Here is a 27,093-nt window from a genome sequence, read left to right as displayed (position 1 = left end):
AAGAAGAATAATATTCTCTGTAGCCGGCACCTCGAACTACTGATACCAAAGAATAGCATAACAACGATAAAAATTTTGAAACACGTAGGAGTAATAGAGCAAATTAGGAGAGGCTGGAAGTCACCTACGGCTTAAATCATTAACGGTTTACCTGCCACACTAACGGATCTCTCACAGCAGAGGGAGCGAACGCCGGAAACATTGGTCTAAGGAAAACTTGAACCAATGGGTAGGCACACCAGCATGTTCCAGGCAGAGATATACTCCATAGACAAGTGTGCCTCCTTTAGTCTCCAAACAGCTTTTAAGGCACTTAGGTCCTACCGGGTAAGATCGCCTGGAAAGGAGCAGAGACGCCGATATAAGGGTCGGAGTCATTGTATGGAGTCGGAAATGGGTTCATGGCTGCAATGCTAAAAAAGAAAGAGGAACGAATGAGAGAACTGCACTGGGCGAATTTGCCAGAAATGGAAAAGTCCAAGGTGCTCAAAGGGGGATACGAACCCAAGTGTTCGAAAATTTCACCAGGTAGAGCCCTAGATCATTGTACTCACTGGTTACTATAGGATAATTATCACCCGGATGCCAAGGTTTTGGAAGAGGTACCTGCATGAAGTCTGCGCTATGATAAAGAAAACCGATATTGAAAAAGGGCTCGACTTTCTCATTAGACTGCATCGCAGTATAGAGTTCATCCTAGAGATGGAAAGACAAGGTCTTTTTTTTTTTTTTTTGGAGTAGGGTAGGTGAATGCGTTTACGCACAGAGTGTTGGACTCCCACAACAGCACGCTGGCGGACTACCAACTAAACACCTCCCTGTCATCAGAGAACTGACCTGGAACCGTTTGACACATTACTTCGGGCTAGCCCTCCCGCTCTCCCGGCTTTGGGAGCCTTCAAGTCAGGGAATTCCCTTCATCAACGGGAGGGGAGGGGAGGAAGGGAGTTGTTAGTTCAGGGAACCCCTTACCGTCCGATCCCTCTGCCGGTCGAGTTCAATCTTCTTCGTAGTAAGAATAGCCCGAACATAATGCGCAATACGATTCCAGGTGCCAGCGCTCTTCAGCATCTCTCGCACAATGTTATTTGGAGAGAGCTCCCCTGTGTCTGCATAAAGCTGCTGGCGGAGGCCGTCCCACCTCTCGCAAGAGAAAAAGGTGTGTTCAGCGTCATCCGCCACTCAATTGCAGAACACACAATCAGGAGATCGCGCCTTCCCAACCCTGTGCAGGTAAGACTGAAAACCTCCATGCCCACTTAGAAGTTGGGTAAGGAAGTAATCGATCTCACCGTGCCTTCTGTTCAACCATGGGTCTAGTTTGTCGATGAGCCGCGCAGTTCACTTGCCCCTTGGTTCATTTTGCCAAGAAAGTTGCCACTCGGTAAGGGTGCGTTAACGTTCTTCACGGGCAACCACTTCTCTTAAGTTTTCGCCCTTACGGCGATAGATAGCTTTGCGCTCCTTGGCAAGGAGGGCAACGGGGATCACTCCCGCAGTCACCATCACAGCCGGTTCGGAGACGGTGCGATAAGCAGACGCCACTCGCAAAGCTCCCCGCCTCTGCACTTGAGCGAGGCGTTTACGATGCACCTCCTTGTCAAGGGCATCAGCCCATACCTCCGCACCATAGAGAAGGACGGACTGCGTTGCTCCCATGAGGAGACGTCTCCTAGTTGATATAGGGCCTCCGACATTCGCCATTAGCCGACTCAAGGCCGCGACTCCTGTTGCAGCCCTGTCCGCGGCTGCTTTGATTTGCTCGAAGAAGCTCATCTTCGAGTCGAGCATTAAACCAAGGTACTAAACCGCTGGCTTTGACTATATAGTCAACTCGCTGATCGATATGGGACGCAAGGTCGGGATTCTCCTTCTGGTCAGGATGACTACTTCGGTTTTTTCCAGTGCAAGGTTGAAACCGTGAGCAGTCATCCATCCGCTTACCCGTCGCATCAATATGCCAAGTCTGCTTTGCGCCTGTTCAACAGTGCGTCCGGCAACAAGTGCCGCAACGTCGTCTGCATAACCGACCAGACGCGACTCTTCGGGCATATCGGGTCTCAGCAGACTCTCGTAGGAAGCGTTCCAGAGGTCCGCCACTAGGATGGATCCCTATGCTACTCCCGACGTGATTTCCATCCTCCTCTGGCCCTCTAGCGTCTCATACAACAGGGAGCGGTCTTTCAGATAATCCCTCAATATCCGCAAGAGATAGCTTGGCACGTGAAAGGAGTTCTCTAGTGTGCCCAGTATATCTGTCCATCTTACGGAATTGAAGGCATTTCTGACATCAAGCGTTATGAGGAGCACTATCCGTCGAGATCGGCGGCTGTGTGCCCCGGCTCGATTAAACGCATCTACGACCTCCATAACAGCATCCACTGTAGATTTCCCTGTTCTAAACCCGAACTGCCTTGCGGATAAGTCCCCGGCAGCACGGATCGCTTCAACGAGTCTACCCCTGATGAGCTTCTCGAGCACTTTTCCGGCCGTGTCAAGCATACACAGCGGTCGGTATGCAGACGGGAGCTCCGGGTCTCCTTTACCCTTACTGATCAACGCGAGTCTGGCCACTTTCCAGCGACAAGAAAAAATGCCCTCCTTCAAGCACGCGTTGAACGCTTCGAGCAGCAATTCTGGCCTTTGGCGGAACACCAGTTTGTAAACTTCCGCCGGGATGCCATCAGGACCTGGCGCCTTCCTGTTTTTCATAGTGAGAACCGCTTCTTCGAGTTCTCCCATTGTGAAAAGGGGGCAATCCAAGACGCTTTCCGCGCTATTTACATCAACCCGTACAGAGTGTCTGGGGAACAATGCCCGCACAATGCGGCCCATCTGGTCGGTGCTCAATATGCAGGGCTTCCGCAGAGCCCCGATTTTCCGAGTAACAAGCTTATAGCCAAGTCCCCACGGGTCATCATTCACCTCATTAACAAGATTTTGCCAGCCGCGAGCTTTGCTTTTATTTATAGCGCTGCGGAGTCTCCTTTTTGCTGATCTATATTGTGCCTTTATGGCCTCGTTGGCGTACAAACGTTGTGCCAAACGGCGGAGCTTATGACACTCCTTCCGTAGGTCGGCAATTTCTGCCGTCCACCAGTACATAGAAGGCTTGTCGCGCCTGGGGCCTCTCCGGGGCATGGAAGCCTCACACACCGTCGTTATCAGATTCACCACTGAATTTACGACGGTGTCAGCTGCGACACCACCACCCCCCGGAGTGCCCCCCAGCGCGGCCCTGCCTGCTCCAAGAGCTTCGACAAACCTTCCGATGTTCACCCTCGTGACATTCCACACGCAGGGGGAGCGTCGTGTTGGTGCTCGCCGGCAAGTAGTGTCAAACACTTCGAACGCAATGTACTGGTGATCACTTGCCGAGAAGTCTTCTAGGACTCGCCACCCGTCCACCGATGATGACAGAGATTCCGACGCAAAAGTGATGTCAGGAATGCTTCCTTCACAACCTGGGCGCCGAAACGTTGGCGTGGATCCGGTGCTTAAAATTACGAGCCCGGTTCTCGCCGCCATTTCCAGAATCCGTTTCCCTCTGGAGTCTGATTGAGGCATGCCCCATTCAAGAGCCCTGGCATTAAACAAGGTCTTGGATATGATGCTGAGGACAAAGTAAAAGAAATTAGAACTGCAGGCTTACAGGAAACCAGCGGACGTCAAATCAGTTATCCCCAGTACTTCGAATAACGTTCATCAGCACAAAGTCGCCACTTTCAACCACAGATGCAAATCCTTTCCATTTTCTCGGAGGGCATGCTGAAAGAGACGAAGCATAACTCTAAGTTGGTCAGCTTGATCAACAAACGAAAGTGGAAATTTCAACTGCAAGCGCTCACGAAGCTGACCCAGGATCATCAGGTCAAACGGAGAATATTTTTAAGGATTGAGGATTGACAATTCCGAAACCTCTATAGCGACGAAATTTATGAGCAATACCACGATCGTCTGGTTGTTGATAAAAAAAAATGGCGTTCCTTGGCTAGTATTTAATGTTATCAAAAAGCGGTGTATAGTTCTTGATTATTTGGGCAGTGATGAGCCATTGCCGTTTTATTTTTCCTTGTGTGAGCTACCGTCAGTGAAATTGAACGAATTATGTTTATCCCAGATGAAATACGACACATATAAATATACGAATGCGCTTATATTTATATTAATTTGAAATGAAATGATTAATTGCCAGTAGCTCGTGAAATGACTGCAAATATGTAACTTGTTAGTTAATTAAATTAAATGCTAACAATGCCCCTGACATACTTTAAATGTGTAATTTACCTCATTAAACATGCAGTGTCCGTGGTATTTTGACATTCCACAGAGATTGAAAACATCACAAGATAAATGACCAATGGAACTGTAAACTGTTTTCCGGAAAAGCCTGAATTTTCCGTTGAGCAAAAAATCATATAGCGAAAACGGGAACAATGAATCAATGAAGTTAACACCCTTTTCAGGCTTATCATGAGCTGTCAATGCCATTCGCAATGAACACAGTAGCGAATCTCAACTACTTAATTAAGTTGAGTTAATTTACTTTCCATTATCCCCTTCTTCTGCCGATTGAGCATTTAACATCCAGTTACAATTTCCATGGAACCGCTAAATTAAATTTTATGTTTGGATGGAAAATCCCATCATGTCTGTGGTTTTTGTTTAATTGAAATATTAAAATGTGCCTCTCATTATACAGGAAGTGTAAAGTTACCAAATAATCCCTTTCGATATTCCATTTAATATGATTACTATGGCTCTCCCTTTTGTGGATAAATAACATCCACTCACGTAGGCCAGCTTAACACTGTCGAATCCTTTCACAGCGATTGAGCTTATCCTGTCGCTAACTACGGAGGGATATGAGAAGTGTCGACCAAATGCAGGAAAATTAATAATTCGATTTGGAATGTGTAAATGTCAGAACAGATTGTCCTTTGAGTTGTTTACTGGGTTCGATGACCAGGGTTGAAAAATAAGTGTCAAGAGGATATTTGTGTGTGTGTGAGTGTGGTGGAGGAGTAGCTACAGCTTCTGAGCTTCTGAGGCCGTGTTGACCCATTGTACTCGCCACCCCCATCTAACGGAATATTCCGGATTCGTTAGCGTATCGCAAAAGTTCCGTTAGTGGATGTGATGCTACTTGTGGCAACGGGAGAACATCGGTACCAAAGATCTGATGCCTGATGCGTCCATAGGCGAGGCATTCACACAGGAAATGCTCCGTGGATTCCGCTTCTTCATTACAGGAGGGACACGTATTATCTTGAACAATTCCTATTCCGAACATATGCCCAGCTAGTGAATTATGGCCTGTCAGAATGCCCATAATAATCCTGCAACTCCTCCTGGTTTGTTCGGTTCTGGCAGAAAAATTTTGAAGACAGCCTTAGCCAATGCTACTGATACTGGTTCCGATCCCGTCATAGGGGAGATTGACCCTTCTTTCTCTAAAACATCCGAGATTTCATTTCCCTCTACGCTACAGTGACCAAATACCCAAAGTAGTTCCGTATTAAATCTAGAGGTAGAGCTCAAACGGTTTCTGCATTCCTGTACAATTTCCGAGGTGATCAAAAGATTACCAACGCGTTCAATATAGCTTGACTTTCACCGCAGATTGCGATGCGCCTGCCCTTCAACTGCTCGTCAATCACCCAGTTTGGCGCCCTTAGGAAACTGTTTTTAAGCTATAGTGTAAAAGACTGCCGTATATCCTGCCACGCATTCCTCAGGGGCTACCTGGTTCTCTCTACGCTTCAGGGTAACTTCATATCTTCTACCAAACAGATGTGTGGGGACACGAGAATCGGAAAGCAATGTAAGAACTGGATTCAGTACTCCCAGTAACTCTTCCAGTGCTCCGTGCCGCCCACATTCGCTGTTTCCCCATAGACATAATCGAATTAGTGTATGAGCTGCTCTCATTCCAGTGCTTTGAGTAAATATATCCAGGGGCTGCAAATTGAGTAATGCATTTAGAGCTGCGTCAGAAGTCGTGTTCATGGCACCAGTGATACCCAGACACAAAGTTCTTTTCAGTGCGACTAGTTTCGGTGAAAACCCCCACACTACGGATGAATAAACGAACATCGGGCTAATAACAGCAATGTATATCCACATTACTACCTGAGGCCTAGGTCCCCATGTCGAAGCCACTTACACAACTGTGAGAGCTGGTTTTATCTTTACCTCTACATGTTTGTTCCAAAGAAGTATTTTATCTAGAGTGACTCCCAGATATTTCACTTCTTCGGAGAGTTGAAGGGTAGTACCCCTCATCTCAGGGAAGCAAATTCCATCCAGTGGTCTCCTTTTTGTGAATAATACCATTGCCGTTTTATTTCGATTAACTGAAAGGCTATGTCTGAGGCACCAACTGTGTATCAAATCAACGGCACGTTGTATATTTCTACACACCGTTCCAAGATCCCGATCAACAGCAAGCACAGCTCTGGCGGCATCACAAAGTTTTTGAAAAGGCACAGAGTCAAAAAACCCTTCAATGTCGGCAACTAACCATTCAAAGTTGCATTCTCTATCTTTGTAACCAAAGAATAAAGGCAGACTTACGGGACTTTCCACGCTGGTAAGAATGTTGGTTTTTTAAGTGGGTGCGACCTAAGTGCGTTTCCACGAATGTGATGCTGCACCAGTCTTGGATAGAACCTTTCAGCAAGAATGAAGTCAAACCGTTCTGTCTGAAGCTCTTTAGATTAGAATAGTCATCTTTCCCAGATTTCGGTATGAAGACTACCTTAACCCCTTGCCAAATGGAAGGCACGTAGCCCAGAGCAAGAAATTCTCGAATAATATATTCTTAGAGATTGCTCTAAGTGCTCCATACCCTCCTTTAGCATTGCCGGATACCAACTTTTCATTGATAACAACCGCTTTCGCAGTGTTCCAGTTACCTTTGCAGCATTTGCGTGTTGAAAGGGTTCCGAGGACTGTCAACTCTCCCCTTGCTACTTCTCTCTCCGGTTCCCCCGGGTGGTGTACTTCCAGGAGCGTCTGTACTGAATCCAGTCTAGAGGTCGTGAAAATACCGTCGGGTTTTCTAAGAGAGTCCAACTTGGCCGACTCATCCCTTTCAAGGACTCTGCACAGCCTTGAAATCTCTCTCTCGGCTTCTAGTTCATTACAGTACGCTCTAAAGGAGGCGTTTCGAATACCTAACCAGCCTCTTATAGTCACGTTGTGAGTTGCTGAAATTTAAACAGTCTTCGTTCTTATTACTTTTGCAAGCACGGTTCAGATGTCGCTTGGTTGGTTTTCTGAGTTTTTGCAGGTCCCGGTTCCCCCAAAGAACCCTTTTACCGCTTTGGCCTCGGGAATAGCCTCTAAAAGTGTGCAATTCAGAGTTTTTAATTCATTTTCCAGCGCTAGTGGAGTCCTTAGTCACCTAGGGAACTCTACTTTATTGTCAAGAAGTTCATTGAACTTTGTCCAATCAGTTTTCCTACGATTTCGTCTTTGTACTGCAGACTTTTCGCCCGCAATAGTCAGATTGAATTCTAGGTTTCGGTGATCTGACAGTGAGCCCTCGTCTAGAACTCGCCAGTGTGTAATCAAGGTACAGATTGTTAGGTCAATTACTTTGCTTATTCTAGGTCCCACGAACGTAGGAGCGCACCCCACGTTTGTAGTCATAAGACCAGCTGAAGTGATGAAATCAAATACCCTTTCTCTTCTTGGATTGCATTTGCTACTGCCCCAACGAATATGTTGAGCATTCGCATCGCAACCTATTAAGAGTTCTAGACCACCTAATTCTGCGTACGTGACTAGATCCTTAAGCTCTTTCGTCGGTGGAGGATACAAAGAATCATAGGGTAAATAAGCGGAGGCAACTATGATGTTTTTCTCTCGCAATTTAGCAGATGTACGATGGCCGTAACTAAGTCCTGGGAGCAGAACCTTCTCAGCATGGTTGCATCTAACCGTCTTGACATTAGAACGCAAGCTTTCGGTCTTGTGGACCTTTCATCGTAGAAGATTCTAGCCCCCTTTACTTACCCAATGGCACAGATTCTGTTAAATCGAACCCATGGCTCTTGCACCAGAAAAATGTAGGGGAAGTCCTGCAGCTTTGTCAGTCTCGCTGCCAACAGATAGGAGGAGGCTTTGGCATGATTTGACAAATATTTACCTTTTTCGATATAAACTTAGTCTAATGTGTTTTAGAAAATAGTTAGAAGCGTATGCCGCGGTCCGCGTGTGACGATGGTTTCTCCCACACCGTACCGCCAGAGACTCGATCCCCTTATGTTTCATTTCTCTGAAAAAAGCCGGACTTGGAGGTTCCGCAGTTCCCGTATCCTCATACATGAAAAGTGTCATTTCATCCCGCAGACCATTCGGTTGTTTTTCACTTACCACCTTGACTGTTTTGCGGCGTCCGGTTTGCATAGATTCGATCACTCGAACTGGTATCAAGTCAGTTCCGTTCACGACTCCGGCTTTCCTCTCTTTCGCTTGTTCCTTGGAAGGCGTAGGAGTTAGTAGCAGTTACTAGCAGGTAGGATTCACTCTATAGTTCCTTCACCAGTGCGAACCCCCATACGGGGATTCCGCGCGCAGGTTTGAAAAGTGAAGAGAAAATAGAAAAGATGATCTGATTATGGTACATCTTCTAGACACCATTTGCCACAAGGGAAGCTCAAGCCAGAAGTACAAAGTTCATTTTCCAGTTAACACCGAATACATTCATTCCAAGGCGAACCGAAAATTTCATAAAGATGTAACTGCACCGTCTTAGTCTTATTATACCCAAAATCCATATGCGTGTACTACATTTTGGATATGATGCAAAAATATTCATGATACCCTTGTTCGTGTTGTTGAAGTGAAGTGGATTGTCAGTCACTGAAACTCGATGTAATGTAAATTTTGGAGATGGATTCTATTTCAACTTAATTCAGGGAATCCCTTAAACAACTGAAGCAGCATGTCTGCTATGAAACGGTGGTCCTAGCATAGCACTGCCATTAGGTGTTACTGGAACTCGCTAGTTCATACAGCAGTGTCGCCTTGGGAGACCAATACATACTTTTATATTATACGGTTCGATAAAATTACACTTAGAAAGTATCCGTTACTATGAGAGGTACGATGATACGTATTAAAAGGATTTTATTATCTAAAAATATTATGACTTGAGACTGACTTCCAGGAAGTTAATTCGTAGTTTTCCTGTAGATAACGGCTTTCACAGATATCTATGCAGTGGAGAGTGAAATTCGAAAATCCACATTTTCTTCCACTAAAAAAAAACGATCGGTAGAGAGGAAGATAAAAATGACGAGAACCGTTGCCTAGAGACATAAAACTGTCTGCAAAGAAACAAGATACTAAAGTTTAAACTTACAAAATCATGACATCTCCTGTATCTGTAATTTTTTAAAAAAAAGCAATAGAAAGATAATCATGGAGCACATAATGGATAACAACTCGATGGCTACTCTGTCCTTCGCGGTGATCGTGAGTTGAAAGTGTCAGGTAAACCCACGGGGGATGGCTTTTTAGTTACCGTTAGGCAGCAACTTTCCATAAGCCCCATTATATCCTCTACTGGCCGAGGAATTTATCGATATGCTTTCGGATGTTCTCTTAATTAAATATCAATTTCTATTGAATGGCCACATTCCCCGGACTTCCCTTCCATCCTAATAATAATATGACCCCTACGTATTTAGCTCTCACCGTGTTTAAGAATTTTTTGTTAAGTCAATCACAATAATCACATTCTCGAATTGATAATGAATGACCAACATTTCCGAAAATCGGTTCATTTTTTCCTAACGATTCGCCTAAGCTTAAATTTGGTGTCCACTATCCGTCTCTGGGTGCTGATTATTATATTAATATATGCAACGTACAATGTCGCAAGGCGCAAAATTCAACTACCACGAGGCTCATTTCGGAGCTCTGCAAAATTTTCGTCCCTGTTCCGTACCCCTCTCCCATCCAAGTTTGCGTCAATACCTTGTCTGGTTCACTGTAGAAGTATGTAATACTCTTCGTGAGAAACACAAAGCTCGTCTGAAATTCGAACATTCCCATAATCCCGAAAATAGAGCACACTGTTGAACTGTGGAAATCCTGATCAAAAATGCACATCTCCAGTAGTTCAATAACATCGAAGGCTCACTCGATCAACGGGAAATCAAACTCTTCTGATATGATCATGTTCGCACTTTACCCTCTTTGCCCACTGTTCTTGTTGTTAATATAAAATTGGATGATCATACTTCTTATTCCCCTAAATCAGTTTGGGATCTTTGGGATCATTTTTTCTTAGTTTTTACTCCGAACCATTCATCCTATCACTCTTCCGACACAGTTCTTCTGAATCCTTCAATTGTCGAATTCGTTTTTGAAAACGTTGACGTTAGTGGCGGTTGCGGTTACCAAGGTGTTCCGAATCTCTTCCTAAAGCACATCTTCCTTCCCCTTCATCATCATTATCATCAACGGCGCAACAACCGGTATCCGGTCTAGGCCTGCCTTAATAAGGAACTCCAGACATCCCGGTTTTGCGGCGAGGTCCACCAGTTCGATATCCTTAAAATCTGTCTGGCGTCCTGGCTACGCTATCGCTCCATCTTAGGCAGAGTCTGCTGCGTCTTCTTTTTCTACCATAGGTATTGGCCTTACAGACTTTCCGGGTGGGATCATCCTCATCTATACGGATTAAGTGACCAGCCCACCGTAACCTATTGAACCGGACGGTCATGGTATCGCTCATAGATTTCGTCATTATGTAGGCTACGGAATCGTCCATCCTCACGTTGGGGGCCAAAAATTCTTCGGGGGATTCTTCTCTCGAACGCGGCCAAGAGTTCGCAATTCTTCTTGCTAAGAACCCAAGTCTCTGAGGAATACATGAGGACTGGTAAAATCATTGTCTTGTACAGTAAGAGTTTTGACCCTATGGTGAGACGTTTCGAGCGGAACAGTTTTTGTAAGCTGAAATAGGCTCTGTTGGCTGACAACAACCGTGCGCGTACCTTTAGGGGAGACTCCTTCCTTATTATGTCGCTTCTTCCCCTGCTTGCCTACGTTCGTACCCAATTTGGTTCACAACGGAAATTCTTAATAATATTCGCCTGAAACATGCAATGTGGAAGAAGTTTTGGGCTTTTAAGAATGACGCTGACCTTGCTCACTCTAAAACCATGTGCTCCACTGTGAAGTCAATGATTAAAAAAGCGCACAAAAGTTACTTATTCAAAACCGCCCTTGCCCGTGGTAGCTTCAACCCTTTTGGTCTCACACTCGCAATTTTCGTAATCCCATTCAATCTCTTTCTCTTCTTCTATCAGTTTTGCTGACTCCACTGCCAGCTTCCCACAACAATCCTGCGACCTTCTGTGAACCTACTTCTCTTCAATGTTTTCTCCCTCGACCCCCTAGCCATTCAGATTCCGACGGGTTTACTAAAATCTTCCTTCTTAACTGTAGAAAACGCATTTCCCTCCCTCTGTGTATAATCTAGAACAAAAGTCTAGAAGAATGCCACTTTCCCCATCTTTGGAAAGAGGCCCTTGTCATTCCTGTCCTCAAAAGCGGAGACTCTTTTCTTGCTGTGAACTACCGCTCCATCTCTCTTCTCTCCTCTTGCTCCAAAATCCTGGAAAGATACGTCAACGACTGGTTGACCGCACACTTCGTTCACCTCATTGTCGAAAAGCGGCATGGTTTCGTGAAACCTTCTGTCTTTACCAGCTTCGTTGCTAAATGCTTTAATTAACGACAGAAGATACATGCTATTTATACTGACTTCTCCAAAGCCTTTGATACCGTTGACCATAATATTCTCCTTTCTAAAATCTCATTACTCAACTTTCCATCCTCAATCATCTCCTGGCTTTCCTCCAATCTCTCATACCGTCCCTGTAAAGTTCTTGGTTACTCATCTTGTTCCTTCTCTCCATCTTCTGGCGTTCCCCAAGGCTCTAACTTTGCCCCCTACTCTCCCTTTTTTTTATCAATGACCTCATCTCCATCGTGTTTGCTTTACGGAGACAACCATAAACTATATGCTTCTGCTTCGTCTCCGCTGAACTGTGGTCTCTTGAAGTCCAACCTTGACAATTAAGTCCGTTCGTGTTTGATCAACAAGACTGAATGTCAGGAAATGCCACTGGATGTGCTATTCGCTGAAACCCTCCTTAACATCCTTTTCCTATTCTCTTAGTGGTCAAGCCCTTTCATTGCTGACCTCCTTTCAGTACCTGGGAAGGAATTTGTTTTCTGTATGTTGTCTTCATTAAATGAATAGATAAATAAATTCCTTGATGATATGGATCAGCCGGCCCTACCATCTTTTTACTTGGTTTTCTCTTTCGGTGTTCTTGCGATAAAAGAAAAGATAGAGTTTACATTGTATATGTCAAGATATCAATCAACTTCATTTCCGAGATGACGAACGTCGCCTCATCTGAGGTGGTTCTGAAGGTAGAGCAGACCTTTAAGACTGCCCTTTTGCAGGTCGCTCTTAGTTTATGCGCATTGCACGATATATGATGTTCTTGTTCACAAACTAGGCCTGTGTGCCTGCTTACCGCTTTGGCAAAAGGTAGCCTACAAATATCCCGCCGTCTTCAGACATTTGGCATCATCCTTCTCACATAAACACTGCCCGTGTTGTTTAAAACTTAGCGTCGCGTCTATTATGACTGTGATGCCCGGCTAGGAAGCAGTAGCATGAATCTCAATTTTAAGACGTGCGTAATTTCTTTTTCCTTCTGTCAGACCAGAACTTCCTAACTGTCTGCATTTACCCAAGCTTTCTCAGGTTATACTTATTGACATTCAATTTAGTGGGGAGACGACCGATCGGAAAAACGTCATGCTGATGCCTCTACATAACATGATCCAGTTCCAGTTCCTCTTGCAACACTTGCGTGTTGAAGGGGTTACAAGAACCGTCAACTCTCCCCTACCACTTCTCTCACCCGTTCCCCCGGGTGGTGTACTTCCGGAGGGTTCTATTATACTTACTACATATCTAATTGTCACTAATGCCAGCAGTACATAGCATAGCAATAAAAAACAAATACGTGAAGGTTGTTTTTCGTGGGAAGAAATTTGGTTAACATTAGTTTGAAGGAAAATTAAATATGGCAACTGATCACTGTATTAATTAGGGGTTTAAGTATGCATCAAGGAAAACAGGTTTTCTGGATAAAAGTAAAGGAAAAAGGCTATGCCATATAGAAAAAATGAAATGAGCATCATCAAATGGAGCTTTCAGACGCCATCGGGACAAGCTGGGAGAGTGACGAACATTCTCTGTAGGCCGTGAGACCAACGAATATTCCACATTGGAACCCTTCTTAGTTTTCAAAACTGTTCAAAATCGTTTACTATAGTACGAGTATGTATGCATGGCTGCAGAGGCTACTCAAAGTGAAGTTCGACGACCACTTAAGTTCTCAATTCCTCGCATTTTTTGGTCCACTTTTATGTTACATTACATTTTCAGTATAAACTTCTTGTAATGTTGTTGACAGTCAATTAAAGAAATGTCGTTCGTACCATAGAAGTGGAGTTTCTAGAAAACACAACTAACTTTCCAAACTCTAGGAGTTGATTTTTTACGCTGTTGCTGACATTAGTGAACAGAATTAAAGTCCGCTTGTTCTGCTATTTGTTTCTTAGGGATAGCAAGCCAATTTCCGCAAAGTCAACTTTCGCATATACCGACGAGGGCTGTTTTTTGAAGGGTGAAGAGTGAAGTTCCCTTTAATATTGAACGATATCGGCGGGGCCATAGTGTGCTGTAGATAGTTGATGGAATGGTTCAATATGCTATTTAGAAAATTCCCACCAACTTATTACCTGAAAAGGTATAAAATGAGCAAATGGTCGAGTTTAACAGTTCATTGAATTTTGAGGACGTCGTTAGATTCGGAAAAGAACAAAGATTGAGATGGGATCGATATATTGATGAAATGAACGATAAACAAGTGAATCATGAGTCAAGGCATTATCGAGCTTTTGTGCTTGTGATTCTTTTTCAAACAAACACTAAAATGGCGAAAAACTTCCCCAAGTTCGTATCGGCTTACTTTTCCTCATCAAAGAGTAAATCAAATTATTCTAAAATGAGATCAGGACGACGAAAACAAACAAGCAAGTAAGCTTGAAATCAACTTTGTGGCCCAGAAAATATCTAGTTCACCCGATAAGTCAATACGAAAGAACAATATTTGAATGTCAAATTTGCAACATTATCATTTAATGAAGGACATTTCGATAGTACGTCGCCTTGCTCTCTTACACTCCAACGCAAGTACTGAGCCAGTACGACATTGTTGCGTAAATCTGTGTACAACCTAAACAAATTTCGGTAGGAGTAGACAAACAATTCAATATGCAAATAAGATTTTCCATTTTCTTAGATGTTTTTACGACAATTCATTTGTGATAAAGTCACTGAGCAATGAGAAAGCAGGAGAAAGGATCCAAGTGAGGAAACGGTCTGCAAGATTGAAAAATGATAATAGATACAAATTTATTTGAATCACTTCAATTTCGTGTCTAATAAATATGCGCATATTTCAAGCATTTACTGAGGCTAACGAAGGCTTAAATGAAGAATTAGATTATATGGATTGGGAAGGACGCAACTCGTATATAATATGCTGAGGGAAGAGTTACCTTGAGAAAGAAAATGCCATATTAAATATGCGTGTAGATAGATATACGCATAGTTATATTCCCATATTGATATAATAATGTTCCTTATGCACGTTACTTTAGAAGCCAAACAGTGCTACATTTAGCAGCTTTCTCCAAACAATTATCATTTATTTGGACGTCAATTTATATGAAAATCAATCACACCCTTGGCTCGTTTAGCGACAAAAAGATATTTAAAATCGATTGAATTTCCATCAGTTTTTACTATGGAAGTTTCTCCACGTCAGTCATATTAGTGTTTTCCAATGGAAAGGTCACGCTATGGGTTACCTTATTGAAATTACTAAGCCATCGAAAAGTATCCTTATTTCTAACAAGGGAAATTAAGTAAAGAATATTGGCTGATCCTTTCCTCAGTTTCCATGCTTTTTGGCGTTCCTTATAAACTACCTTCCACAATTGAAAAACAACATGCTAGACGTCAATTTGTTTAACAAATAAAACATCGATAAAACTGCAACAAGTTCTCCAGTCAAGGCGACTACAACATAAGAAGCTCGAGAAATACCTTTTAATCCTTCCACCATGACACTCCTCTCATCAGGCATATTCTACCAAAAAAATCCCAACTACGACCGCAGCCACAAAACCTCACACATAGAAATATATACACGCAATCTTTCGTCACCCCGCACTAAGTCACTTTGCCACTTGAAAAAAGAACTCCTTAATCGGAAAGCACTCTTCAAGTCACTTCAAATTAATGTCGAATATTTTTCACGGTAATTAATTTTAGCAACAGTTGTTTCTGGGCTCGTGGTTGATGCCTCTGTTGCTGCTCAATTAGTTTTCCTTTACGCTCGAATAACTACAACCGGCTTCACCGTCACTACCACTGACACCGGCGTATCTCAAGAAAACAATCTTACGCTATCCTGAAAGTAGGATGGTGCGGTAGGAACAATATTTACTACGAAGCTTACAACTTCTTGGAAAGTGACGGAACGTGTAGTTCAAGGCCGGGAAGTCAGCTCGTAGAATGATCCTTCTTCTGTGAAAAACTCGCAAATACTACGTATTTGAGGAGTTTGCATGGACGAAGTAACCTCCGATGTAGACAGTTACAGCCTCTATGACCACTGCGCATTCGAAAGAGCGCTGCATTTTAGGTGAGCTTTTTCGAAGTTGAAAGCTCAGGATGCTGACTCCTTTTTAGTCCTAAGAAAATTTATCGCATCGGGGGTTTACCGTATTCCGTATCGGACGCAAACCTGCAATTAATTCTCCGGAAATCATTTTCATCTCAAATTGAAGTTCTGGAAACTAAGACACCAAAAGGATTACCTAGAGCCTAGTGGAAAAATGTAAGGATTCGTATTAACATGAACTCCAGTTCGATAATATTGACTTACCACGCAACCATGAGTCCTACCAATAATTTTAATACACCAAAAGGACTCACTTCAGAAAAGTATCGATATTTCGTCCTGGCGTCTATCCATTGTTTTTCCCAATCATCTCCCGAAACCCTTTTCGAATTTATGTTGATAGCACCCTCAACAAGAAATATAGCTTCGATGGTCATCTTCAATCGGCACGACAAGCTCTTATGTTTCTTCTGGCAAAGTTGCGAGCAACAAATAAGTGGAGGTTTTAGCGGTACAAGTTTTCTTGAGAGGACATTGGCATGTCCTTCTTTATTGAAGTTTTTATTTTAGGTCAAAGAGCATATCATTTGATATTTTGCCTATTCCACTCAATTTTAATTGACAATAAAATTTGGGAATTTCACTATCCAAATTTATTATTCATTTTTTAAATCACTGGTTGTATTTTTCTCACGGAAAGTGCGCCCCCTGTACATAGATGCGTCTGATGAGCAGCTAGCCGATACTCTGCCCCTGCTGATATAACAGCATTACAAAAGATGCGATGGACAGGGACCGGTTTCCTGGAGAAGAGCCACTGCGCCATATATTATAGCGGTCATCCAGTAAACCATGTGCTCGGAGTAGATTTCTTAGTCAGCCAAAAAATGAAACCTGCTGTTATCGGCTTTGGAAATTTAAGCGAAAGGCTATTCGTTTGCGAGGCAAGTTTAGAAATATAAGTCTCATAAACTTTCATGTCCCTACAGAGGAGACTGCAGAGTCGGAGAAGGATACCTTCTACGAAACAGTAGAAAAAACCCTCGAAACCTGTCCCAGATATGATATCAAAATTATAATTGGGGATTTTAACAGCCAATTAGGGAAGGAGCCCGTATTCAGGCGATACGTTGGCTCCCATACCTTACACGAAAAAACAAATGATAACGGACTGCGGATTATTCAATTAGCAAGGTCACACGAAATGGTTGTTGGAAGTACCTGGTTTGCGCGAAAGGCGGTCTACAAACATACGTGGGCCTCTTCAGACGGGGCCCCTTTCACCCAAATTGACCACGTGTTGATCGAACGCCGCCACCTCTCAGCCTTGATGAACGTCAAAACATATAGGGGGGCCAATATAGACTCGGATCACTATCTCGTTGGCATGGTGCTCCGAGCTCGAATAACAATACCACCTAGAATTTCCTCTGACAATCAGGTGAGAGTGAACACTGAAGCCATCCACAACACAGTCCTCCGCGACACCTATAAGAGGGAAATGAATGCCGCAATAACCGCAGTCAACAGAGGACCTGGAGATGAAGCATCAACAAATGATCTTCACAATCATCTGAAGAACGTTATCAGGGATACGGCCACAAGCATACTTGGCCGCAGCCGCAAAAGGAGTCGGAACGGCTGGTTTGACGATGAATGTAAGCTAGCAACGGAACGGAAGAATGCCGCATACCGAGTAATATTGCATTCCCAAAGAACGCGGGCACGCGCAGAGACTTATCACGAACTCCGTCGAGCGGAGAAGCGACTTCACAGACGGAAAAAGGAAGCCTGGGAGAACCAACGAGTCTGTGAAAAGTACAGGGAGCAACCGCACCAGGTGCGGAAGTTTTACCAACAAGTCAGCAGGATGAAGCCTTATACACCTCGAAGCTCATCCTGCCGAGATAAAGAGGGAAATCTGATTTCGACAGAATGGGCATATTGGAGTGATGGGTTGAGTACTTTGATGAGCTACTGAACAACCAGAACATCGGCGAGTTGGAGGTCCCACCAACTGAAGACGACGGACAAATACTGCCACCACCAAGTTAAGGAGAAACAGTCCGGGCAATTCATCGGCTAAAAAATCATAAGTCGCCAATAGTCAATGGAATTACAGCCGAATTGGTTAAATATGGAGGCGACCAGTTACACCAAGTGGTTCATCAACTTGTGCTCAAGTTATGGGATAGCGAATCAATGCCTGACGATTGGCAAGGAGGCATTATCTGTGTCACACATAAAAATGGAGATATCACACAGTGCAGCAATTATAGAGGTATCACGTTGCTGAGTACCATCTATAAGATATTCTCCACTATCTTGCTAGGCCGGATAGCCCCATACGCCCAGAACATCATTTTTTTTTTTTTTGGGGTAGGGTAAGTGAATGCATTTACGTACACAGTGTTGGACTCCCGATTCGGTACGTCGTCGGACTACCAACTAAACACCTCCCCATCGTCAGAGAGCTAGCCTGGAACCGTTTGTCACATTACTTCGGGCCAGCCCCGGAACTCTCCCGCCTTGCGGAGCCTTCAAATCAGGGAATTCCTTTCAATAACGGGAGGGGAGAGGAGGAAGGGAACTGTCAGTTCAAGGAACCCCCTGCCATCCGGCTCCTCCACCGGTCGAGTTCTATCTTCTTAGCAACGAGAAGGGCCCGAACGTAATGGGCAACACGGTTCCAGCTGTCAGCAGTCCTCAGCGTCTCTTCCACAATGTTGTCTGGAGAGAAATCCCCTGGGTTTTAAATAGAGCTGCTGACGAACCCCCATCCCACCTTCCACAAGAAAAAAAGTGTGGTGGGCATCGTCCACAACTCCATTGCAAAACACACATTCCGGAGAACGCGCCTTTCCAATCTTGGGCAGGTAAGACTAAAAATTTCCATGCCCACTTAAAAATTGGGTAAGGGAATAGTCAGTCTCACCATGCTTCCGATTCAGCCACGCACCTAAGTTGCCGATGAACCGCGCAGTCCATCTGCCTCTAGTTTCATTTTGCCAAGAGAGCTGCCACTCGTCTAGAGTATGTTGCCGTTCTTCGCGAGCAACCACCTTCCTTGGCTCATCTCCCTTGCGATTGTATATGGCCTGACGCTCCCTAGCAAGAAGGGCAACGGGGATAACTCCCGCGATCACCATCGCGGCCGGTTCAGAGACTGTGCGGTACGCAGACGCCACCCGTAAAGCTCCCCGTCTCTGTACTTGCGCGAGGCGTCTACGATATACCTCCTTGTTAAGAGCTCCAGCCCATACCTCTGCACCGTAGAGCAGGGCAGACTGCGTTGAGCTCATCAGGAGACGTCGCCTAGTAGACGTAGGACCCCCAATGTTTGCCATTAGCCTACTTAACGCCGAAACTCTAGCCGCAGTCTTATTCGCTGCTGCTTGGATTTGCTCAAAAAAGCTCATCATTGAGTCAAGAGTCAACCCAAGGTACTTTACCGCTGATTTTGACTCGATTATCGACTCGCCGAACGATATGGGGCGCAGGGTCGGAATTCCCTTCTTAGTCAGGATGACTACTTCGCTTTTTTCCAGTGCATCCAGTGTCATCCATCCGCTTACCCGTCGCATCAATATGCCGAGTCTGCTTTGCGCCTGTTCGACAGTGCGTCCAGTAACAAGCGCTGCGACATCATCTGCGTAGCCGACCAGGCGCGACTCTTCTGGCATGTCGAGTTTAAGCAGACTGTCGTAGGTAGCGTTCCAGAGGTCCGGCCCTAGGATGGATCCCTGTGCTACCCCCGACGTGACCTCCAACCACCTTTCACCCTCTAGTGTTTCATAGAGCAGGGAGCGGTTTCTCAGATAGTCCCTCAAAATCCGTAAGAGATAGTTCGACACTTTGAAGGTATTGTCTAGTGTGCCTAGAATGTCTTTCCATCTTACGGAATTGAAGGCATTTCTGATGTCAAGCGTTACGAGGAGCACCACCCGTCGATTTCGGCGGCTATGTGCCTCTGCTCGTCGAACGGCGTCCACGACCTGCATGACAGCATCAATTGTCGATCTCCCTGCCCTAAAACCAAACTGCCGGGGAGATAAATTTCCGGCAGCGCGTATCGCTTCAACGAGTCTACTTCTGATGAGCTTTTCGAGCACTTTCCCAGCAGTATCAAGCATACATAGTGAGCGGTATGAAGACGGCAGTTCGGGATGGCCTTTCCCTTTAGAGATCAGCGCAAGCCTCGCAACTTTCCAACGAGCAGGGAAAATGCCCTCTTTCAGGCAAGCGTTGAATGCGCGAGCAGTAGGTCTGGCCGGTGTTGGAATACCAGTTTGTACACCTCTGCTGGAATACCATCGGGTCCTGGCGCCTTCTTGATTTTCATAGAGAGGACGATTTTTCGGGTTACAAGTTTATAACCGAGTCCCCACGGATCCCCATTCACCTCGTCGATCAGATCTTGCCAGCAGCGAGCTTTGCTTTTGTTTATTGCGCTGCGGAGTCTCCTTTTGGCTGATTTGTGCTCCTTCATTATGGTACATGCCTCCTTCCGGTCGCCGAGACGTTGTGTTAAGCGGCGGAGCCTGTGACATTCCTTCCGGAGCTCTGCGATTTCCACTGTCCACCAATACATGGAAGGTTTGCCGCGCCTCGATGTCTTCCTGTGCATGGAGGCTCCGCAGACCGTCGATATCAGACCAGGTTCAGGGAAGGATCAAAATACAACAACACGTCGCGCCATCAGAAAAACCTCTGCCTAAAACTAAGGCGGACACGAAGGACGGAGTGCCAAAAGAGAAGGTGGGGAGACGAAGGAGGACTAGACCGCCAGCTTTGCTTATTAAGCCGACGGAAGGGAAGACTTTTGCGGAAGTCCTGAGCGAAATCCGTTACAAAATCAAACCCGAAGACAACGGAGCGGAGGTGTCTTCCATACGTAAAACGAAGGGTGGTGGAGTCTTAGTCGAACTGGGCCCGAAGACTATAAATAAAGTCACGTTCTGTGAAGCAGTCAAGGGGCTTCTATTAGAAAAAGCTTTGGTTTCTAGCCTGGAACCCACGTGTGCTTTAGAAATCCGAGACCTTGACTGTCTCACAGAAAAGAACGAGGTAGAAGAGGCCATCAAACGCGAATACCCGGAGGTAACCAATGTCCGGATTGGTATCACCTCCGCAAACTCCCGAGGCCAAAAACTCGCTGTGGTGGAAGTTGCCGAGCAATACGCGAGGAAGCTTCTAAACAGCGGGAAAATAAGAATTGGTTGGATAGTGTGTAGGATACGAATTCTGGCCGCCCCAACCAAATGTTACAGATGTTTGGATTATGGGCACACATCTGCAAACTGTCGGGGACCTGACAGAAGGGCAACATGCCGTAAATGTGGTCAGGCAGGCCATAAAGCGAGCAGCTGCAATGAAAAGGAAAGCTACGTCCTATGCAGGGACGGTGACGCGCCTGATGAGATCATTGCGCACACTGCGGGATCGGGGCGGTGTCCAGTTTTCAGAGCAGAACTGGAAAGAACTAGCATACGGTCAACATGATTCGCATCCTACAAATCAATATGCACCGGAGTGCAACCGCTCACGAGTTGCTAGCGCAGTTCGCTGCGAAGACCAAAGCTGATTTAGTACTCATCAGTGAGCAATACCGAAACAAGGGCCCAGTTTCATGGCACCCAGACATATCAGGTACCGCTGCCATCTAGGTTCCGGACGGCACACTCCCGGGGATTCTTGCCCAAGGCCGAGCGGACGGCTTTGTCTGGATTCGGTGTTCAGGGATAACGTTTTTTAGTGTCTATCTTACGCCAAATGAGACGATTCCGGACTTTCGTCGGAGGCTTGAGGCTTTGGAGGACGCTATCTTAAGCACGGATGGGCGGATCCTGGTCGGGGGTGACTTCAATGCTAGGGCACTTGAATGGGGCATGCCTCACACAGATTCCAGAGGGAAACGAATTCTGTAAATGGCGGCGAGAACAGGACTGGTAGTTCTAAACACCGGATTCACCCCAACGTTCCGGCGCCCGGGCTGCGAAGGAAGCATTCCAGACGTAACCTTCGCATCGGAATCACTGGTGTCGCTGGTGAACGGGTGGCGAGTTCTGGAAGATTTTTCGGCAAGTGACCACCAATACATTGCTTTCGAAGTGGTGGACACAAACTCTCGGTGTGCGCCATCCCAGCGATCTTTCTGTGTATGGAACGTCGCGAAAGTGAACACCGGAAAGTTTGTCGAAACTCTGGGAACAGGTGGGGCCACGCTGAACGGTACTCCTGGGGGCGGTGGCGCCGCTGCTGACACTGTCGTAAATTCAGTTATGAACCTGATATCGACGGGCTGCGGAGCCTCCATGCACAGGAAGACATCGAGGCGCGGCAAACCTTCCATGTATTGGTGGACAGTGGAAATCGCCGAGCTCCGGAAGGAATGTCACAGGCTCCGCCGCTTAACACAACGTCTAGGCGACCGGGAGGAGGCATGTACCATAATGAAGGAGCACAAATCAGCCAAAAGGAGACCCCGCAGCGCAATAAACAAAAGCAAAGCTCGCTGCTGGCAAGATCTGATCGACGAGGTGAATGGGGATCCGTGGGGACTCGGTTACAATCTTGTAACCCGAAAAATCGTCCTCTCTATGAAAATCAAGAAGGCGCCAGGACCCGATGGTATTCCAGCAGAGGTGTACAAACTGGTATTCCAACACCGGCCAGACCTACTGCTCGCGCATTCAACGCTTGCCTGAAAGAGGGCATTTTCCCTGCTCGTTGGAAAGTTGCGAGGCTCCCTTCGCCTTCTTCTTTTCAGCCCTGGAGAGTACCTGAGTGAAGTCTCCTTCAGATGCCGTCCATTTTTTAATAAGTCTTTCCTCTTCCGCTTGCGCCAGAGTAATCGACAGTCCTCCCACTCGGCTTATATTCGAAACCATTTTATTAGTTTCGGCAGTTTCCAGTGTGCCTCTTTCCCCAATTACAGCACTGTGCTGTATGGTCTGGGTTCCTATCTGTGTTGCAGGTGCTGCATCACTTTCCGAGTCTTTCTCTCCGTCTGCGCGTCCTGATGTCTTGTCGGGTATTTCAGCCCTTGTTGCGTCTTTCGCTGGGTGCTGAGGCGAACGGCGCATTTTCGTGCTGCGAATAAACGCAGCCAGCTCACTCTCCATTTCCACTATCTCCTCGTTTCGTTCGTTTTTATTCTCCATTTGAGTTGTTTATCAGCGCGTCGTGTGCATTAGCAGTTCGCTCTTCACCGAGAAACTTTCTCGAGGCTACTACCTAGGACGCAAGTATTATGCCAGCTAGGCGGTCAGAACTACTTGCTCGGGCACCTCGGGAACGCCACTCGCCATATCGTAAACGACCCATGAAGGATCGTTGACGATCCCCCAGAACATCATTGGCCCATACCAAAGAGGCTTCACTCCAGGCAAATCAGCAACAGATCAGATTTTCTCTTTGCGGCAGGCGATGGAAAAACTGTTGGAATATGGACAACAGTTGCGCCATCTATTCATCGACTTTAAAGTCGCCTATGATAGCATAGCCAGTGTAAAACTGTACACGGCTATGAGAGAATTCGGTATCTCGACGAAATTAATAAGACTGATTAGGCTGACCCTGTCCAATGTGCGTGGCCACATAAAAAAGCAACAGGATCACTCTCAAGACCATTCGACATCAACAACGGTCTACGACAAGGGGATGCCCTATCATGCGTCCTCTTTAACCTGGCCCTCGAGAAAGTGATCCGTGATGCCGAGGTAAATGCAAGAGGTACGATCCTCTTCAAGTCCATCCAACTACTGGCCTATGCTGACGATATGGACATCATGGGAAGAACCACCCGAGACGTACAAACTGCCTTCTTCCAGATCGAGCAGGCGGCGCGAGATCTTGGGTTGCACATCAATGAAGGCAAAACAAAATATATGGTGGCAACGTCAGCACGAATCAACCAACAACATCAAACCGCACTGGTCAAAAACGAAGAAGAATAAGGATAGGAGAATACAACTTTGAGACCGTTGACAATTTGTCCTATCTAGGGTCGAAAATCACAACCGATAACAGCTACGATGATGAAATCCGCGCACGGTTGTTGTCAGCCAATAGAGCCTATTTCAGCTTACAAAGATTGTTCCGCTCGAAACGTCTCACCATAGGGTCAAAGCTCTTACTGTACAAAACTATGATCTTGCCAGTCCTCATGTATTCCTCGGAAACTTGGGTTCTTAGCAAGAAAAATTGCGAACTCTTGGCCGCGTTCGAGACAAGAATCCTCCGAAGAATTTTTGGCCCCCTACATGAGGATGGACGATTTCGTACCCTACACAATGACGAAATCTATGAGCGATACCATGACCGTCCAGTTGTGAATAAAATCCGGCTCAATAGGTTACGGTGGGCGGGTCACTTAATCCGTATGGATGAGGATGATCCCACCCGGAAAGTCTACAAGGGCAATCTACGGTAGAAAAAGAAGACGAGGCAGACCCTGCCTAGGATGGAGCAATGGCGTAGGTCAGGACGCCAGATAGCTTTTAGGGATATCGAATTGGTGGACCTCGGCGCAAAACCGGGATGTCTGGAGTTCCTTATTAAAGCAGGCCTAGACCGGATACCGGTTGTTGCGCCGTTGATGATAATGATGATGGTTGTATTGGTCCTGCCTCGTTGATATTGGTGTCCTAAAAAAATACTCACATATTTTTATAAAAACCAGTATGAGCGAATGAAAACTGAGAGTAAAACATTTTGCAGTACTCTGCATCCTAAAGTTTTGGCTGCAAACCTCCTGAAGGCGGACCCAGTTAGACTTCTGGACTATATTTTTCAACCTTTATTCGTCCCCGCCTTTAAAATATGAAAAGCTTAATCTATTTTGAACATTAACAAATAAGGCCCTTTATTTAACATCTTGCATGACTGAATTCGACGAAAAAAAGTTTAACACTATTCTTTCCTCACGCATTATCATACCTTGTATGTGTGGAATTACAGAGCCCCATGTAATGTTTTCCGAATAAATTACTTGCGAAAGACTGTCAGACGGACAAATAATGGAGAGTTACCTCGTTTATTGAAATTTTGTTTGACACCGAGCATTGAAAACTATAGATCGTTGTTTCCCTCAGACACTACCTTGATGTGGTGGAGCAGACTGTTGTAGTTGACTACTACACTAAGGGCGCCCAAAAACACAAGAATGATGGGGAGCAATGGATTGTAACTCTCCAATTGGTAAGGAGCCACAGATATTGAAACCACCATTGACTTTAAGAAATTAGGTCGTGGCTGAGGCAAAAATTTTGGAGGCGTCACCAGATTTATGTTCCTGCACGGATAAATCTATGGAAGACAGGCCCTTCATTTCAATGAAAAACCTGCACCTAGTGCCTATGGAGCGGTCAACCAGAATGGATGGCATAGTAACTCCCTTGATGAGAGGAACTGGAAACTGACTATACCCGACCTGTCGGTGAGACTGTTGCTTAATTCTTCCATAAAACGGGAGAAGAAAGCTACGCATCTACCAGGAGAATGGGAAGAACTGGTCTGATTTCGGTAAGTGGTAATAAATCTATGCATGATGCCCGGACACCTTGAACGTAAGAAGGCTTCCAACCGATGACAATGGAAAGCACTGCGCAAAAAGCTTTTTGGAAATGGGGACATGGGCGTTTTTATATCGTTGATATCTAGAGAAATCGGACGAAAGGAAGTAGGACTTTCTGACGAAGGTAAGCACAAATTATTGACTTTTTCAAATTATACTACACTTATATCTACAAACATAAAGGTTAGTCAAATTAATCTACAGTCTGCCAAAGCCTCTTCCTATCCACTGGTGGCAAAGTGGGCAAAGTTATAGGACTGTCTTTATATATTTCTGATACAAGAGCTATGGTTTCATTTTCATAAAATCTGTGGTACTGGATTAGAAAAGGCAGCTATGATATTTTTCGATGAAAGATCCTCGAGACCTAGGAGCTGCGTCCTGGTGTCCATTCAGTAACAGCAGACAGCTTGGAACCAATTAGAGATATAAACGAGGCTCATATATAGAATGCATGTGAGAGCCTAGAAATAAAGAATAGCAACTAAACACCGACGAAGGAAACTGTCCATCAAGGTTCATTAAAACGATCGCTTGCAATACTCATTAAATGATGCTTAATGAAAAGCATTAAGAGAATAATAGAATGATAATTTAAGGATAAAAAAGAAATTCCTTTTTTTATCATTAAAATTTTCCTATAAAAAGTTTAAGGACTCTTGCCATAGATTTAGTGGCTAAGCACTGAAGACGGGAGTAAGTAAATATTTGTAAAGGAGAAGCTACGCATTTAAGTTCTAACTTTGTAGTCGCCGGTGTCCCGAAAGCTGAGTGGTTAGAGCATAAGGCTGTAGTACGGAATGTCGCGGTTCAAATCTTACTGTCGGCAGTTCGACTTGTATTGTGATTTGAGGTCGGATACCAGCCGATTCAGTTGCGAATGAGTACCTGCATCAAATCAGGGTAATAATCTCGGGCGAATGCAATGCTGGCCAAATTGCCTCCAGCTTACTGTAACCCTGTGGTGTACCGTTACGGTCTTGAAGGAAGTGCGTTAGACTTCAAGGCCCTGATCGAATTGGATTATTGTGCCAACGATTATTATTATTATGTAGTTATAGTCAACTTACAATACCTGGTTAATGGGAAAAGAAGAAACGTCATAGTTATATTTGGACTATCGTACTATCCCCGGTGATCGCCTATTCATCGGCCTAATGCCTACCGCGTTCGTAGCGTTTCGCGAATCTGAGAAAATTCTCCACAGACGAAGAATCCGCAAACTCTTCATTGAAGAAAACCTTACCAAGTTATCTTCGTCTGAAGTCTGAGGATTCCGAGCAGTTGCATACAAAGCATTGGCTGCATATGCCCCATAAGGTAGTTTAAGGAGCAGTGTCCCGTTAAAAGCCCTAGTAAGGTTTTCATGTCCCACTTCTTAAGGGGGTCATCCCGTGCGTCGGATACGCAGAGTCGATTTTTTTTGGCATCAATTGTATCTAGATATAGTATAGAATATATCAGCAAAGTAATTTTTTTTTTGATATTTGGAGTCGTTCGGAAATTATAGTGTTAAACACGTGATAAGTCACATGCCAGATTTATGTCGATCGCCGTAATAAAGCTCGTATTTATCAATTAGAATGACTTCGCTAAAAGGACAAAAATTTAAACCAAGGCTGTACATGTGTTTCTTCAAGAAATGTTTCTCCTCTAACCAAAGAATGGACAGCAGACTCACAGGACTTTCCACGCTGGTAAAAATGTTGGTTT

The 27,093-nt window shown here is 45.1% G+C and overlaps 1 protein-coding gene across 4 annotated transcripts in view; it reads right to left on the bottom strand.

The window, feature by feature from the left end:
* The window catches only part of LOC119647549 (band 7 protein AGAP004871), a 266,754-nt gene that overhangs the window by 174,371 nt on the left and 65,290 nt on the right, over window positions 1-27,093 (bottom strand). For 2 of the 4 annotated variants that reach the window (XM_038048542.1, XM_038048543.1), the window contains exon 1: window positions 15,224-15,729. The exons of the other annotated variants lie outside the window; for them this stretch is intronic. In XM_038048542.1, coding sequence (XP_037904470.1) covers window positions 15,224-15,263 — 40 coding nt within the window. In that variant the 5' untranslated portion in view covers window positions 15,264-15,729. Of the gene's footprint in view, window positions 1-15,223; window positions 15,730-27,093 lie in introns of those variants that run through there. 4 annotated transcript variants of the gene reach the window in all.

The sequence above is a fragment of the Hermetia illucens genome, chromosome 2 (genome assembly GCF_905115235.1).
Source record: "Hermetia illucens chromosome 2, iHerIll2.2.curated.20191125, whole genome shotgun sequence".
Lineage (NCBI taxonomy): Eukaryota > Metazoa > Arthropoda > Insecta > Diptera > Stratiomyidae > Hermetia > Hermetia illucens.
Note: the sequence above shows the minus strand (reverse complement) of the source record. Positions and strands in the feature narration are given on the sequence as shown.